This window comes from Mastomys coucha, unplaced genomic scaffold (assembly GCF_008632895.1).
Source record: "Mastomys coucha isolate ucsf_1 unplaced genomic scaffold, UCSF_Mcou_1 pScaffold21, whole genome shotgun sequence".
Classification (NCBI taxonomy): Eukaryota; Metazoa; Chordata; class Mammalia; order Rodentia; family Muridae; genus Mastomys; species Mastomys coucha.
The window spans coordinates 135033889-135049174 of NW_022196904.1; the positions used below are offsets into that span (position 1 = coordinate 135033889).

Sequence of the window (15286 nt, forward strand, 5' to 3'; positions counted from 1 at the left end):
ATCCCTAATGCCTGCTCACACTTACAAGGAGGCTGCCGCTCCTGGCTCAGCACCTGAATGTCCATGGGTGAGTACAGAGCACTGAGGATCTCCTTCCTCTTCTCCCCAGTCCACTTGTTGCAGGCATGGATAGAGCGGGTCTGCCAGTCTGTCCAGTAGAGTGTGTCCCCAGAGAGCGTTAGGGCAAAGGGGTGAGTGAGGCTGCCCTCCACCACCTTCTGCCTGCAGCAGGTAGGAAACAGGCAGAGTGATTAGAAGCCCTCTCAGGTCAACTCTGCCCCATGCTGGAGGCCCTTGGGCCACCACAGACCCCCTGTGTCTGTCAAATCAAAGGGAAGCAGCTGCAAGCACACTCTCCTCACTTGGCCACTCCAGTCAGCCCTTCCAGGTATGCATGGGCACTGCCCACCCAGCCAGCCTTCCATGCCTGTGACAGAAACAGTGCCCCTGGACAAAGGGACGAAGTGCCCCTAGAAAAGAAAGAAAGCATACGGCTTTCTTGGAGACTGACAGTTTCTGAGAAGCCTAGGTCCCCACACCTGATGTGCAAAGAACTTCCTGCTGACTCAGCCAGATGTGTCCTGTCCTACAGCCCACACCAACAGCAGGTAATCCTCTCAGCCTGTGTGCTCAGAATCGCCCACACAGGGGACATCACGTCTAATGAGATGAGCAACACTGGTAATGGGACTGGAATTGAACAGACTCAGCATCTTGTGGTTGTTTAATGACCATCCCCGCTGCAGTGGGCTCTGGCCAGCTGTATGGCCTTGGGACCCTGCCTGTCATCATACAGGAGGTAGTGTGGGGTTTGCTGTGAACATCAAACGAACTGGTAAATGTCCACTGATACTATGGAAGGGATCTCACTATCTCTGTTATATGAACTGCCACCCTCTTGTCATGACCACTTGCCTAAGGTTCCCAGGCTAGCAGCTTTCCAGATTCTGGGCTAGTCTTGGTCTTGCTGGGATCACTTACTCCTACAGTCTGTCCCCAGGCTAGCCTGATTTCCAAATCTCAGATCAGACCCTGATCAGCATAACCTGTGCATATCTTCACCCTCGCCCTAGAGATGACAAAACACAGGCTAGACATCACCCCAAAATGGATGGCATGTGGGCCTTCTTAGTCTAACTCAAGGTGAACCCTTCACACTAGCTCCTATGTCCCTAGCCAGGAGCCCCTCCAGTGCAAAGGTCAGATTAACCTTCCCATGAGGAGCCCAAGACCTGATGTCAACTCAGCAAGTAATATTCCGTCATGGAATAAATTACCCCTAGTCCAACAACAAAGGTCACAGCTATGTCTCAGTATAATGATGGCACAGGGCCACACCAAGCAGGAAGATCTAACAACTAAGTAGGAGAACAGGCCTTATTCATCTACCTGTCCCCTCCATTGATCAAGCACCTACTGTGTGCACAGTCTGTAACAAGACTAGAGATATGATAATAGTCACACAGCCACTGCTGTCCTGGAGACACTATGGCAGAGGCAGGACAAAGAGCAATGGATGCCCCAGTCCCAGGCAGATCTAAGCCCTGACCGCCAACTCTAAAATCCAAAACAGTCTATAAACACTGAACTTTTCATTTGTTTTTAAGATGTATATTTTATTTTCATTTGTGTGTGCAAGTATGTGCATCTGAGTCCAGTTGCCCAAGGAGGCCAGAAGAGGGTACCAGATAAGCCTGCCACCATGAGTGCTGGGAAGTGAACTCAGGTCCTCTGCAAGCACAGGAAGTGCAGGTAACCACCGAGCACCTACCTCTCCAGCCCCCTGAACACTGAGATTTTCTTACTCATTTCACAGTACCAATTGGGCACAGATGTAGTCTTTTCTTTCTTTTTTAAATACCATGTGTATGGTATGTGTATGGGAGGAACATGAAATCAACAGCACTGTGTAGAGGTCAGAGGACAACATCCAAGACCTGGTTCTCAGTCTGGGTAAGGTGGTGCACACCTTTAATCCCAGCACTTGGGAAGCAGGAGCAGGCAGATCTCTGACTTCAACATCAGCCTGGTCTATGAAGCAAGTCCAGGACAGCCAGGACTACACAGAGTCACCATGTGATTGATGGGGTTACATAGAGAAACCCTATTTAGAAAAAAACAAAAACCAAAAGAGGTAAATGGTCCTCTACCTCTACCGTGTGGGCTCCAGGGATTGAACTCAGAGCCCAGCTTGCACAGGCAGCCAGCCATCTCGAGGGCTACGTATGTTCCTCTCACACAGTTTGGAAGGAACATGTTGCTGTGGAAACAGTCACATCAGCTGTGACATCAGGTATGGCACCTATACTCTGTTCCCAAAATCATCCAGCAATCCTTGGGGGCTCCAGGAAAGAACCTAAGGCCTAAGTTAAGGAGCCTCAACTCCCTGGGGGTGCGTCAGCCACAGGCACTCACCGGAAAGAGCCGTCCAGGTTGGCACGGTGGATGAAGCTGAGCTTGGCGTCAGCCCAGTACAGCTTCTGCTCCTCCAGATCAATGGTCAGCCCATTGGGCCAGTAAATGTCGGAGTCTACAATGATCTTCCGGGTACTGCCATCCATCCCTGCCCGCTCGATCCGGGGTGCTTCCCCCCAGTCAGTCCAGTACATGTACCTAGTGAGGAGGCAGGGGATAAAAGGAAAGACAAATGGATCTGGGGACTGGTTCTGATCCCTAACACAGACAGGCCTGAAAGCTCACCCACCAGAAATGTGAGAAATTCTGAGTGATTATGGTTTGAGGGACCCAAACTTTAGGTTTTTATGTTAAGGAATTAAAATAGAGACAGATATTACTTTAAATGCCTGAAACAGGAGCATACCTTCACCACCACTTCTAACATCCCACTGCTTCCTCCACCACCTCCATCTCCTGTAGCCAAGGCTAGCCTCACCCCACTGCTTCCTCCACCACCTCCATCTCCTGTAGCCAAAGCTAGCCTCACCCCACTGCTTCCTCCACCACCTCCATCTCCTATAGCTAAGGCTAGCCTCATCCCACTGCTTCCTCCACCTCCCAAGTGCTAGGATTATAACCATGTGACACCATGCCCATCTTTTAAAAAAAAAATACTTATTTTATTTTTATTTGTGTGTGTGTGTGTGTATAGGGGTTTGTGTATGTGAGTGGAAGTACAAGTCCCCATGGGGTCCAGAAGAGGGTACTGGGTCTCCTGGAGCTGGCTATAAACTGTGAAAGTAGTTTCTAAGAACCAAACTGAAGCCCTCGAGAAAGGAATGCTAAGCCATGTCTCTAGCCCTGAGGAACATATCCTTAAGAATATACACTGCAGGGGCTGGAGAGATGGCTCAGAGGGGAAGAGCACTGACTGCTCTACCGAAAGTCCTGAGTTCAAATCCCAGCAACCACACGGTGGCTCACAACCATCCATAGTGAGATCTGATGCCCTCTTCTGGGGGTGTCTGAAGACAGCTACAATGTACTTACATATAATAAATAAATGAATCTAAAAAAAAAAGAATATAAACTGCAGGCTGGAGAGATATAGCTTCAGCAGCTGTAAGAGCACTGGCTGCTCTTGCAGGCTCAGTTCTCAGCACCTGCATGAAGGTTCACAGTCCTGTAGAACTCCAATCCCAGGGGATCTGACACCTTATGAACTCAATGGGCACTGCACACATACATGGTGTACTTACACAAACATAGGCAAAGCACTCATAGAGGTAAGATAAAAATAAAACCTTTAAATATGTATACATTATATATATATACACACATATATATATACACACACATATATACACACACACACACACATATACATGTACACACACACACACACACACACCACAGGTCTACTGGAGCAAGGGAGGCTGACCAGAGCGAGCAGAGGTCCTAAAGGTCAATTCCCAACAACCAGATGAAGGCTCACAACTATCTGTACAGCTCACCAGGTAAAGGCACTTGCTACACAAACATACAAGTCTGAAGCACTAAGTTAAATCCTAGAGCCTACATTTAAAAATTAGCAGGTGGAGCACACCTTTAATCCCAGCACTTAGGAGGCAGAGGCAGGTGTATCTCCGAGTTCAAGGCCAGCCTGGTCTACAGAGTTGAGATCCAGGACAGCCAGGGCTACATAGAGAAACCCTGTCTCGAAAAAAATAAAAAGCAGGATGTGGTGGAGAAGCACCCTGGTGGAAGCTTGCGGGCCAGGTATCCTGGGTGCAGCACAGAGGACACGGCAAAGGGAGACACTGCTTCTCCAAGTGGGAAGAAAACTGATTCATGAAAGTTGTCACGTGCCTCCACATGTGTGCCACAACTCCCAATCGTCAGCTAAGGACAGAGAGCTGGGTTGTAGCTGGTTGTAATAAGGTTCCTGCCTCGCATCCACAAAGCCCTGGACGCCGTCCCCAGACCTACACAAAAGAATAGAGACGACAGTGATGTCCAGCCCCACGGAACATGCACTGGACATCACTGATCAAAATGTCACTGTCTTGCCCATGGCTCTACACACTTCCAACTTGCTATCCATTAAGAATATGCTGGGGCTGGTGAGATGGCTCAGTGGGGAAGAGCACCGACTGCTCTTTGGAAGGTCATGAGTTCAAATCCCAGCAACCACATGGTGGCTCACAACCACCCACCCGTAATGAGATCTGATGCCCTCTTCTGGTGCGTCTGAAGACAGCTACAGTGTACTTAACATATAATAAATAAATTAATCTTTAAAAAAAAAAAAAAAAGAATATGCTGAGTGCTTTGCCCTCTCCCTATTAGAAATATTTCTCATTGAGCACAGCATCGCCGGGCACACCTACTATCCCTAGGACCAAAGGAACTGAAGCGGACTGTCACTGGTTCAAAGCCAGCCTGGATTACACAGTACGCTGGGACTTGCCCAGGGTATAGGAGACAAAACAAGCCTGAGTGAGTATGCACAGAAGAGACAGCCATGACTCCCAGGGTCTGTGAAGAGGAGGAGTTCAGGGAGCTATGAGGAGATGCTCCAATGAGGGGTCATGTCATATATCCATAAGACACTCCACTCCACTCCTTACTGTGCCTTTATGTGTGCTGAGCCCAGATACCAATACTAAAGATGACAGGAGCCAACCCAGCTAGTGCTGAAAGAATGTAACCAGAGGTGTGTGCATGCACTGAACAGCAGAGCCCACAGATAGCCACGTCAACTTTGAGGACATGGGTCCTACCCTGGGAGCCCATGGGTGAGGCACAGGACACCAAAGTGGACACAATTTATACTGTCCATCCCTCTGTGGATTGGTTCCTATCTGAGCCTCCTTCCTGCCCATGGCCCTTGTAAGGTGGTATACTCCTTGGCACATTCCAGGCTCAAGGGCTTACAAGTCTTCCTTTATCTTTTACACATATTTTCTCTGGGGTCAGGCTAGTCTCCACATACCTTGTCCCCCATTTCTTCTGCTGTAAAACGTCATTGATGTAGGCCAACCCCAAGCTGATCCAGGGAGCTGAGTGATCTAAAGCATGAGGAATAAGCTCAGCTGGGACCCTTGTGGGGCCTCCATTACTGTCAAAGAGACATGAGCTAGACATGGTAGCTTTTGCCTGAAATTTCAGCACTTGGAAGTCTGAGACAGGAGAATTGCCATGGCTTCCAGGTCAGCCTGAGCTATAAAGATCTGGGGTGGGGAACACTCCTCTTGCAATAATGGGCAAAGGAGGGAATGGTGAGATGGCTCAGAAGGTAAGAACACTGACTGCTCTTCTGAAGTTCCTGAGTTCAAATCCCAGCAACCACATGGTGGCTACAACCACCCGTAATGAGATAGGACGCCTCTTCTGGTGAGTCTGAAGACAGCTACAGTGTACTTATTTATAATAAATAAATCTTTGGGCCAGAGCAAGCAGGGACTGAGTGAGTGGGTCTACCGGAGCAAGGGAGGCCCACCAGAGTGAGCGGGGCTAACCAGAGAGAGCAGAGGTCCTAAAAGTCAATTCCCAACAACTATCTGTACAGCTACAGTGTATACTCATATACATAAAATAAATAAATATTGTTGTTGTTTTTGTTTTTTGTTTTTTCGAGTCAGGGTTTCTCTGTGTAGCCCTAGCTGTCCTGGAACTCATTCTGTAGACCAGGCTGGCCTCGAACTCAGAAATCCACCTGCCTCTGCCTCCCAAGTGCTGGGATTAAAGGCATGCGCCACCACTGCCCGGCTAAATAAATACATCTTTAAAAAAATAAATAATGGACACAGGGGCTGTCTTACTGCTGTGCCACCACCCCCGTCTCCCCAGCAGGGGTCCTACGTGAGCCAGAACCATCACCACCTTCTAGAAGGTCTGTGAGGATGTCATCAGACGGACAGGCATAGGAGCATCATGAAAATATCGCCTTCTCTGCCCTGCTTAATGGCCAAGCACCCTACAAAGGATAACTCCTGTGTGTCCTGCACCACCCTATGTGCCAGCCAGGACTGGGAAAGCCAGCTTGCTGCCCCCATTAGACAGATATGAAGTGGAGGCTATGCCAGGTGGACTTGTCTCACACACACACAGCAAGTAGCAGCTCTAGACAGCAGCCTGGGTGGGCAGGGAAGACCCAAGCTTTGTGCAGGTTTCATCCTGCATCAGCAGGGCCATAACTGGGATGATTTTCTGGGCATCTGGAAGCAGGTCAGCCTCACCTGAGCCTGACATGGCCTGGGTAACTGCCTTCCTTCTCCATGCTTCCCTACTCCTACAGGCCTGGAATTAGCCCAGGGTCTCGCCACCCACTGAGAAAGTGTAGTGTTTCTACGCTTCCCATTTGATGCTGTGGCCCAGCCAGAGCTAAGGCCAGTTAGGGAAATGAGGTTAGTACACCACATTTCTTCCCCAGTTCCTGAGGCCTGCAGGTTTCCTTAAATGGGGAACGGGAGAGCTGCTGGCTCAGTGGGGACAGGCCCATGCCAGTTCCACTACTGCTACAGGGCAAGCTGGCAGGATTGAGGCCATCCTCTTTCTCGTAAAGCAAGGCAGAAGGCGATTCAGGGCCAAGGTGCAGGGCTGCAATGCTGGGCTGTTGCTTCAAGGCAGTACCAGCTGCATTTCTGCCTGGAGGTCCAGGAGGCCCAGGAGGCCCAGGAGGCCCAGGAGGCCCAGGAGACCTTGATATGCAGCAGGGCTTCCCCAGGCTTCCCCAGGGTCTTCCCAGTTTCAGAGCCCTCTCTGCCACTCCTGAGCTGAACACATGCAGGTGGGCATTTGGACAGTCATTCTTCTCAATGGTGGCTGGGGCAGGATCCCCTCATTTAAGGAAGTCTCCAGAGGCTCCACAGTCCTGCCAGGAGAGCCAAGTTTCTCTCTTCCACTGCATTTCACTGTCCCCGCTCCGAGCTGCACCCCACAGCTTGCACACTCTTATTTATCCAGGGCAGAGGAAGGAAGCTTGAGATGTCCTGTCCGCGGCAGCAGTGCCAAGGTCAACACTGGTCCAGGGGCAGGATTCGAAAGGAACAGCTACCCAGGTGACCCTGTGGGGAGCTTCTAAGGAAGATGTCAGAAGCAAGTGCGCAAATGACCCACTGGAACATTTAATAAGGACAGCCAGGGCCAAGGCTGAGTGATCCCAGATATAAAACAGGCCACCGCTGCCCAGGTGAGGACAGAGTGCTGGGTTCCCTCTACCTCTACACAAACACAAAGTATCCTCCCAGCCACCATGGCTTGGAGTAGAAGGATAGGGAGCTGAAGAGATGGCTCAGCGACTACAATACTGGCTTCTATACAGGGCCCAGGCTCAATTAGCAGCACTCACATAGCAGCTCCCAACCCTCTGAGATTCCAGTTCCAGGGATCCAATGCCTTCTCCTGGCCTCTGCAGGCACCAGGCATGGTACATGATACTTAAACATACCCACACATTAATTTTAAGGAAAGGAAAGGAAAGGAAAGGAAAGGAAAGGAGGAAAGGAAAGAGTAAGAGAAAGGAAGAGAGAAAGAAGGAGGGAGGGAAGGAGGGAAGGAGAGAGGAAGGAAGGAAGGAAGGAAGGAAGGAAGGAAGGAAGGAAGGAAGGAAGGAAGGGAGAGAGAGAAAAAACTGCATACAAGCAGTCGTTTATGTGGTGGAATGTGGGTATGTGTGTTACAGCATTCATCCAACTCAGGGTGGCTCTTATCATGTGGCATGACAAGGTCACAGCACACCTATGTATATCTGTATAGATGGGAACACAGACATAGCACCATGTCACCCTTGGGAAATGCTCCTGCCTTCAGAATAGAACTCAACCATAGACACTTTCTACCCCAACCTGCTACAAGCCTGGGCCAAGCTGCTGCCCTCCACTGCCGTCTATAACTGCTATAAGGTGGCCAGGCTCAACCCAAAGCCAAGGGAGCCCCATGACCTTGAGTCATCCTCTCTCACAGAGCTACTCTTCTCTACCCCAGGGCCTTTGTACTGGTCATTCCGTCTCTACACTATCCTGCCCTTACTCTCCTGGTGGCACTCATTCCTCTCAAACACACTGTGCCTATATCATTTTCTCCCCAAGCCCACCAGTACCCTGTAAGGGCATTAGGGCAATGGTGAAACCCACAACTTGAGAATGGGCCTTCCTGCCCATGGTCATGAATGCTGCATCTGGCCATGTGGTAGGGTAAAGCTGTAGCATTCTGTCCCAGAAGGAGTGGGAAACCAAGGTAGAGAGAGAGAGAGAGACAAAAGCACAGAAGGGTCCTGTTGAGAAGTGGGGTGCTAGTCCTGGGCCCATTTTATCAAACTTTCACACAAACCAATCCTCTCAGCTACAAAGACTCTCCTGGGATAATGGCCCACACCTCCTGGGAAGACTGTCAGGGTCCTGCTGTCCCTGGGGATCTGAGGTCTGAGGTTATTCAACTGATAACAGAGTTAGTCCTAGGAAGATGACTTAAATCCTATACAGCTGAGGAGTGAGAGACCCACAGGGGGTAGCTGCTAGTCTGTCACCCCAGAGTCCCTCTCCCAAAAAAAAAAAATCCCACTTACCTCTGGTATATATGAACTGAATACATACATGCATGCATGCTCCTTTACAACCACATGTGCTCATCCACAGATGCTCTATCACATACTCAATCATATGTACACGTTCTCCAGTGCAACATGCACACATATACAATTATACATATTTGCACACAGGTAACAGTCACATAGATTTGTGTGCACAAGCTCAATAACTCTTATGCATAATGTACATACAAATGAACATACATTCTCACATAAAAAGCATTCACACATGTGCACAGACTCTCCTGCATATACTCACGTATGTGCACATACACTCTCATAAACACACACTCACATACAAGCACAAGCAGGCACAGTTACACTTGCACACACTCACCCCTGCACATGTGCATAGGCTTCCTCACATAAAACATCCACACACACTCAAGGAACATTTGCACACAGGGCTCTCATATACACCCAGGCAGCATGTGTACACACACACACACACACATACACACACACACACACACACCACACTTCTTAGGCCTTTGCACCAACTATGTGGCTTCAGAAGCCACATACTTTGGTTCTTATACACTCAAAGGCCAGCTCTGGGACAAACAGGTGACTTCAGCCACATAGTGTGCCCTCACCTGGTCTGCTCCTCAAACTCCCTAGACCAAGCAGTGGCAATCCTCCCAGACCACATGCAAACTGTCCAGCCTAGCCCAGAAGCGTGGGGACAGGCCACACCCACTCTCCCAGCCGGCATCTGGTCAGTCCACAGCCAGGGCAGCTTAAGTCAGCCAGAGTAGCTCACTGAGAAGGGTCACGATAAGGTGGTACCATCAGGACTCAGAGAGTACCCCATTGCTAGAGACAGACAGAAGATGGGCTTAGGATTCCCAACAGTGGAAAAGGGCAGTGTATGGGTCAGTTGGAACCTAACCCACATGGGGACTAGCTGCACAGAGCTCTTAAGAGGTTTATAGCACAAACACACAGGTGAGGTCCACCATAGCCCGCACCGTGGTTCCTCAGCTGGGAGATCTTGGCTAGCATTTCTCAGAAGCTCCAGGGACATTAAAAATGTTGGGAGCAAGAACTGGGAGGAGAGGAGGGAGGAGAACTGCAGTCAAGATGTAAAGTAAATAAATTAATTAATTTAAAAAAAAGAAAGCTAAAATGTCAAGTGAGTACAACACTTGTCAAGAAGACAAAACCAGGACGTATGTCTTGCCCAAGACATCAGTCCATGAATCTGATTGTCCCCACACCTGAGCCAGCACAGTACTTCAGGGTTATGGCCACGAAAGGGCAGTTCTGTGCGTCCCACCCCAGGGTCAACCCTGAAAAGAGAGGGATGCAGAGATGGCAAGGAGTGAACAAAGATCCTGCCTACCTAGGAAACTCTAGAGTATGGCCTGACGATGAAGCCAGCAATGCACCCTAGGCTGCAGCTGAAAGACATTCATGGTTTGACTGTTGGCCCCTCTCAAAGTGGCCTTCTTTGCTGTCCTGAGCTTTCCAGGGTCAGAGTGAGTTAGGCAAATGGCTTCCAGAATACACAGGGCAAGTGCTACATCCAGGCACGGACCCACCTTAGCCAACAGTCATAAAAGGGATGGGAAGTCCCTGAACTTCCTTGGGTCACCTGTCCTATGCAGAAAGATGTTAAGCGTCAAATCCAAGTATCATTCCTCATTTGTCCCCCCACCCTTTTTTTTTTTTGGAGACACAACATACTGCTTAGCTAAGCTACAGTCAGTATGAATTGGCCTCTAGGCATCTTCTTGGTTGATAACTGGTATGAGAGGGTACAGGTCACTGTGGGTAATGCCACACCTGAGCTGATGGTCCTGGGTGCTACAAGAGAGCAATCTGAACAACCAATGGAGAGCAAGCCACTAAGCAGTTTAGTTCTTGACTCTGGGTCCCTGCCTTGAGGTCCTGCCCTGACTTTACTCAGAGAGTATTGTAAGATCAAGTACAGCGACTGTTTCATCCCCAAGTTGTTCTTGGTCATGGTGTTTTAAGACAGCAATATAAATACTAAAACACATTGTCTCTCACTGGGACCGGGGGTGGGGCAATTTGACTGCAGGTGGCCAGCAAGCCTCACAGAGCCCCATGTCTCTAACTCCACAGTGCCGGGATTATAGACATGTGTCACCGCATCTCACTTTTTCCATGGATAGACATGAAATCCTCATGGTTACAAGGCAAGTACTTCACCAATGGAGGCATCTCCCCAGTTCCTGTGTATTTTTAAGATGATTTTTATAGCTCAGGTTAGCCTGGAACTTGTGGCGACACTCCTGCCTCAGCCTTTAGAACGCTAGGATTATAGGTGTGAGCCACCATTCCTGGCTAAACATGTCATGTTTTACAGTTCAGGATCTGGAAGGGAAGTGATTCCTAGCAAGGGTTGCTTCCCAGGGCATCTCATCAGCCCCACCACGTGTGCTCTACACAAGAAATCTTGGTCCCCACGCCTACCCATGTGCAGGGTCCAAGGCAATGGCCCTCGGCTGGTCCAGGTCCTGCCAGAAGAGAACCTTACGGGACGTCCCATTGAGGTTGGCCACCTCAATGCGGTTGGTCTCGGAGTCTGTCCAGTACAGCTTCTTGCCAACCCAGTCACAGGCCAGACCATCGGGTGACACGAGGCCAGAGATGACAATGCTCTGTGCAGCAGCTCCAGTCTGGTTCAGGTAGGTCTGTTTGATGGCCTCCTCGCTCACATCTGTCCAGTACACAGCACCCTTAGAGAACTGGAAGTCTACAGCAGCTGCATCCTCCAGGCCACTGGCCACAATGGTGGACTCCAGTTTCACTCCACCAGCATCCACTAGTCGCACGTCCCGGCGGTTGGCAAACAACAGGAGTGGTGAGGCTGTGGGCAGAGCAAAGGGTCAGGATGGTGAACTGAGCAGGAGGGGAACCAGGTCCCAGGGACGATGAATCATGCACGGCTACCTCTGATACCCACCTCCCCAGGTCCAATGTCCTTCATCTGGTCCCCTGTTTCCAAGACCCCTTCCTTCCAGGTGTCCAAAGGCTCCCTTAGCGATAGGCCAGTATAGAGAGAGACAGAAAGGTTCCCCAAATCCCCACACTCTGGCTCTACTGCTCCCCAAACTGGAAAGGCCACTTCCTCACCTCAACAAGCTCTCAGGAGTTCAGGTGTGCTCTTCAAAGGCACATGGGAGGGGAGGGGGCAGAGACAGCGAGGCTGGAGGTGGATTTGAAACCTAGGAATTTTTTTTTTTCTCCAACCCTCACTAGGAACTGGTGGGGCAGTGTTCCCAACTCTGAACCACTGAGAAAAGAAACCACACACTTAATCCCTAAGTTTTAAGGGGAACCCACAGAACACTCCTGGGAAGCTAGCGTTCCCTCTAAGAGGCCTGGCAGTAGCCCCAGGGGCCCACAGTGAAGCAGGCCAGAATGTGGGTGGCTCCCCACCCTCACCTGGGGCAGACTGCTTCTTCTCCCCTCCCACACCTGGGGAACCCTAGATAACACGGGCGCTGTATCACCCCAAGGCTCCATGAGTCTCTCCTTTCCAAAGGCGGAAGCAGCAAAGGAAAGCTCGGAGGAGGGGGAAAAGAAAGTTCTCAAGAGATTTGGAAGTGAAAGAAAAAAAGGCACAGTGGCAAAACCAAGATGGCTTCATAGGCTGGCAAGCAGGGACCTCCAGTGTTCCTGTTCCAGTGGGGAAACACACTGAGCAAAGACCAAGAGCTTGTAGTGATGTCTGGCTGGTTAATGCTGTGAATGGGCCAAACAGAGTGGGGGACAGTACAGGAGAAGGCTGCATACTACGTACGATGGTCAGAGGAGGCCTCGCAGACAAGTGAAGGAGATTAAAACCCGTGCAAAATTCCCAGGACAGAAACACACAGTGCCAGCATTAGTGAGGATTCTGGTCCTATGGGTTCCTCCCCTACCAGGTGACTAGCCCAGGTGCCCAACACCTCTCAAATGCAAAGCCCCTAGCAGACTGGGGATTCTGGCTGCACATTCTCCAGGCCCATAACTGCAGTCTTGATATAGAAGTATAGACTTGTCCCAAGTCACACCAAGAGTGATGTTATGGGTTAAGCCCCGTGGCCCAGCTTACGCCACACCTGGGATCCTTAAGAGATCACTAGGAAAAGCTCATGAAAAATCCTCTAGGAGACAAAGATGACACTGGGACAAAGCATTTGGACAAAAGCACCTGTTGCATTAAGGACCAGGAAATAAGTGGCTCAGCAGTTAAGAGCATATTGCTACTCCTAGAGAGGACCCAGGAGTAGTTCCCAGCACCCATGTCATAGTGCTTCCCGATGGTCTCTAGCTCCAAGGGACACAGCACCTCAGGTCCCTGTACTTGTGTACATACCCACACGTAGGCAGACACACAAGGATGTACCTTAGTAAATCTTAAAAACAAGATGATGACTCCTGAGCTCTGGTCTCTACACAAACATATAACTGCACACATGTGTATGTGTGTGTACACACACCCCACATCACTATGAATCCATGTGCTCTGGCACTGAGGGCATGAAAGAGGGCATGAGCGCTAACTGGTGACAAAGGCTAATAAATAATAAAGGCTTGGTCAACTAGAAGAATCTCTGCCTCAAGATTGGTGAATATGTATTTTCAAGTGTTAATGCTGAATTCCACATTTGTTGCTAGGAGGCGATCTGTGCATGTATTATTTTTGAAGCTGAATATGACAAGGCAAGAATCTAGGCTTCTTGGGGAGGGCACCAGTGGGCTCAGGGTATGCTCCACACAGGGACCAGGGTCAGCAGTATCTTCCCTATGAAATGAGGGGGATCCAGGTCACAAAGATGAGGATGCTTTCCCCAAAGCTGCTAGTGGTAAGTGCTCCCCAGGCTAGAACCAGCTCCACTAAACTTGGGGTCCTGGGTTTCACTCTGGCCTGGCCCCCAGACGGGAGATCAGAGCAAGAAATTTTACCACTTTGCTGAGCCTCAGTCTCTTCATACACAGACCTAATGTTTTGACCTGGTATGACGGCACATGCTCAAGATGTAGACCTGAGAGGCAGAAGGATCGGAAGTTCAAGGCCACCCTGGACTACCTTGTCTCAAAACAATGACAGCAAAGAATTAATGTTTCAAAAAGACCCAGCTGACAGCTGAACAAGCCAAATTCCCTTTGACATATGACAGCTCCCTTGGTCCACCCTGATGTCCCTATCAGTTTAGTTTTGTATATAGTCCTTCAAAGCAAGAACATAGATGTCCCATATCCCCGGAGACTTTCAGCACCCATAATCATGGAAGGGAGCCAATAGCTCAGAATTATCCCTTATGGGCGCGCAGCAATCGCTCCCAGGACTCCATCAAATCAGTGCCAGAGAAAAACAGCAGCTCAGGCCCCCTCCTGCCTTGGCCACCAGGCCCTGTGGTTAGTTTATCGTCCCTGCCACAGCAGAATTGAGACTCTGAAAACCCCAGTGCCAACAATCCCATTTTAACCCATGTAAGTATATCCAATATTTATATATAGAATTCATAACAGATGGTTTGCCTTCCACTCCAATAGCCCATGTTTTACACTGTTTACGTGGTTACCCCAAACAAGGCCCAATTCCAGGTAATTCAACCCTTTGCTGAGACCCCAAAATAAGGAGCAATCTTGGTCCATGCCTTATTTATAATCACAAAGCGTTACATTGGGCCTCAGAGTGTTTGAGGAGTATGTGGGAGCCTGTGCATACACGGTGCATGGGGAGTGGGGGAGAGATTCTATCTATCACCATTCCAATGGGAAAGGCCAAGCCACAGAAAGAATAAGGGTTCACATACAAGAAGCTACCAACTTAGCTGGAGAGCATACACACACATGCATAGTTCACACAGCCACACAGTACCTAAGCAAGGAGCTCCAAGGTGGTGACGCCAGGCGTGGGTGTACTGTATACGCTTTCTGGAAGGGAGCTAGGGTCTCAAAGAAAGAAGACAACACAGGGAGCGGTGACCACACCCCAGAAAGACATCACACATCCAGGATTTCTACTAATGGGAGGCACCTCAGCCTCCCCATCACCACCTGAACATCGGATATCCACCAGGCTGGGATACTCACACTTATACACATCCTTGTACCCCATCCGCAGGACCAGAACTCCACTTGGAACCAGGATTCCCCATTCTAACTCCACTCATCTTCTTCCATCTGATACCCATCTGATGCTGTCAGCCAGAGGTACCCACTGTCCCCACTGTCCCCACTGCCCAGAGAACTCAACTGAGACGCTTTATTTTTAATGCATATGGATACACTGCGCGCACGCGTGTGTGTGTGTGTGTGTGTGTGTGTGTGTGTGTG

General features: G+C 49.7%; 1 protein-coding gene across 1 annotated transcript in view; it reads right to left on the reverse strand.

Annotated features, from left to right (window-relative positions):
- Nucleotides 1–15286, reverse strand: part of Lrp5 (LDL receptor related protein 5) — a 105703-nt gene that overhangs the window by 66814 nt on the left and 23603 nt on the right. Inside the window, exons 2-4 of the mRNA XM_031389102.1 lie at nucleotides 11429–11825; nucleotides 2416–2613; nucleotides 26–222 (exon numbers count right to left, since the gene is read on the reverse strand). Coding sequence (XP_031244962.1) covers nucleotides 26–222; nucleotides 2416–2613; nucleotides 11429–11825 — 792 coding nt within the window. The remainder of the gene's footprint in view (nucleotides 1–25; nucleotides 223–2415; nucleotides 2614–11428; nucleotides 11826–15286) is intronic.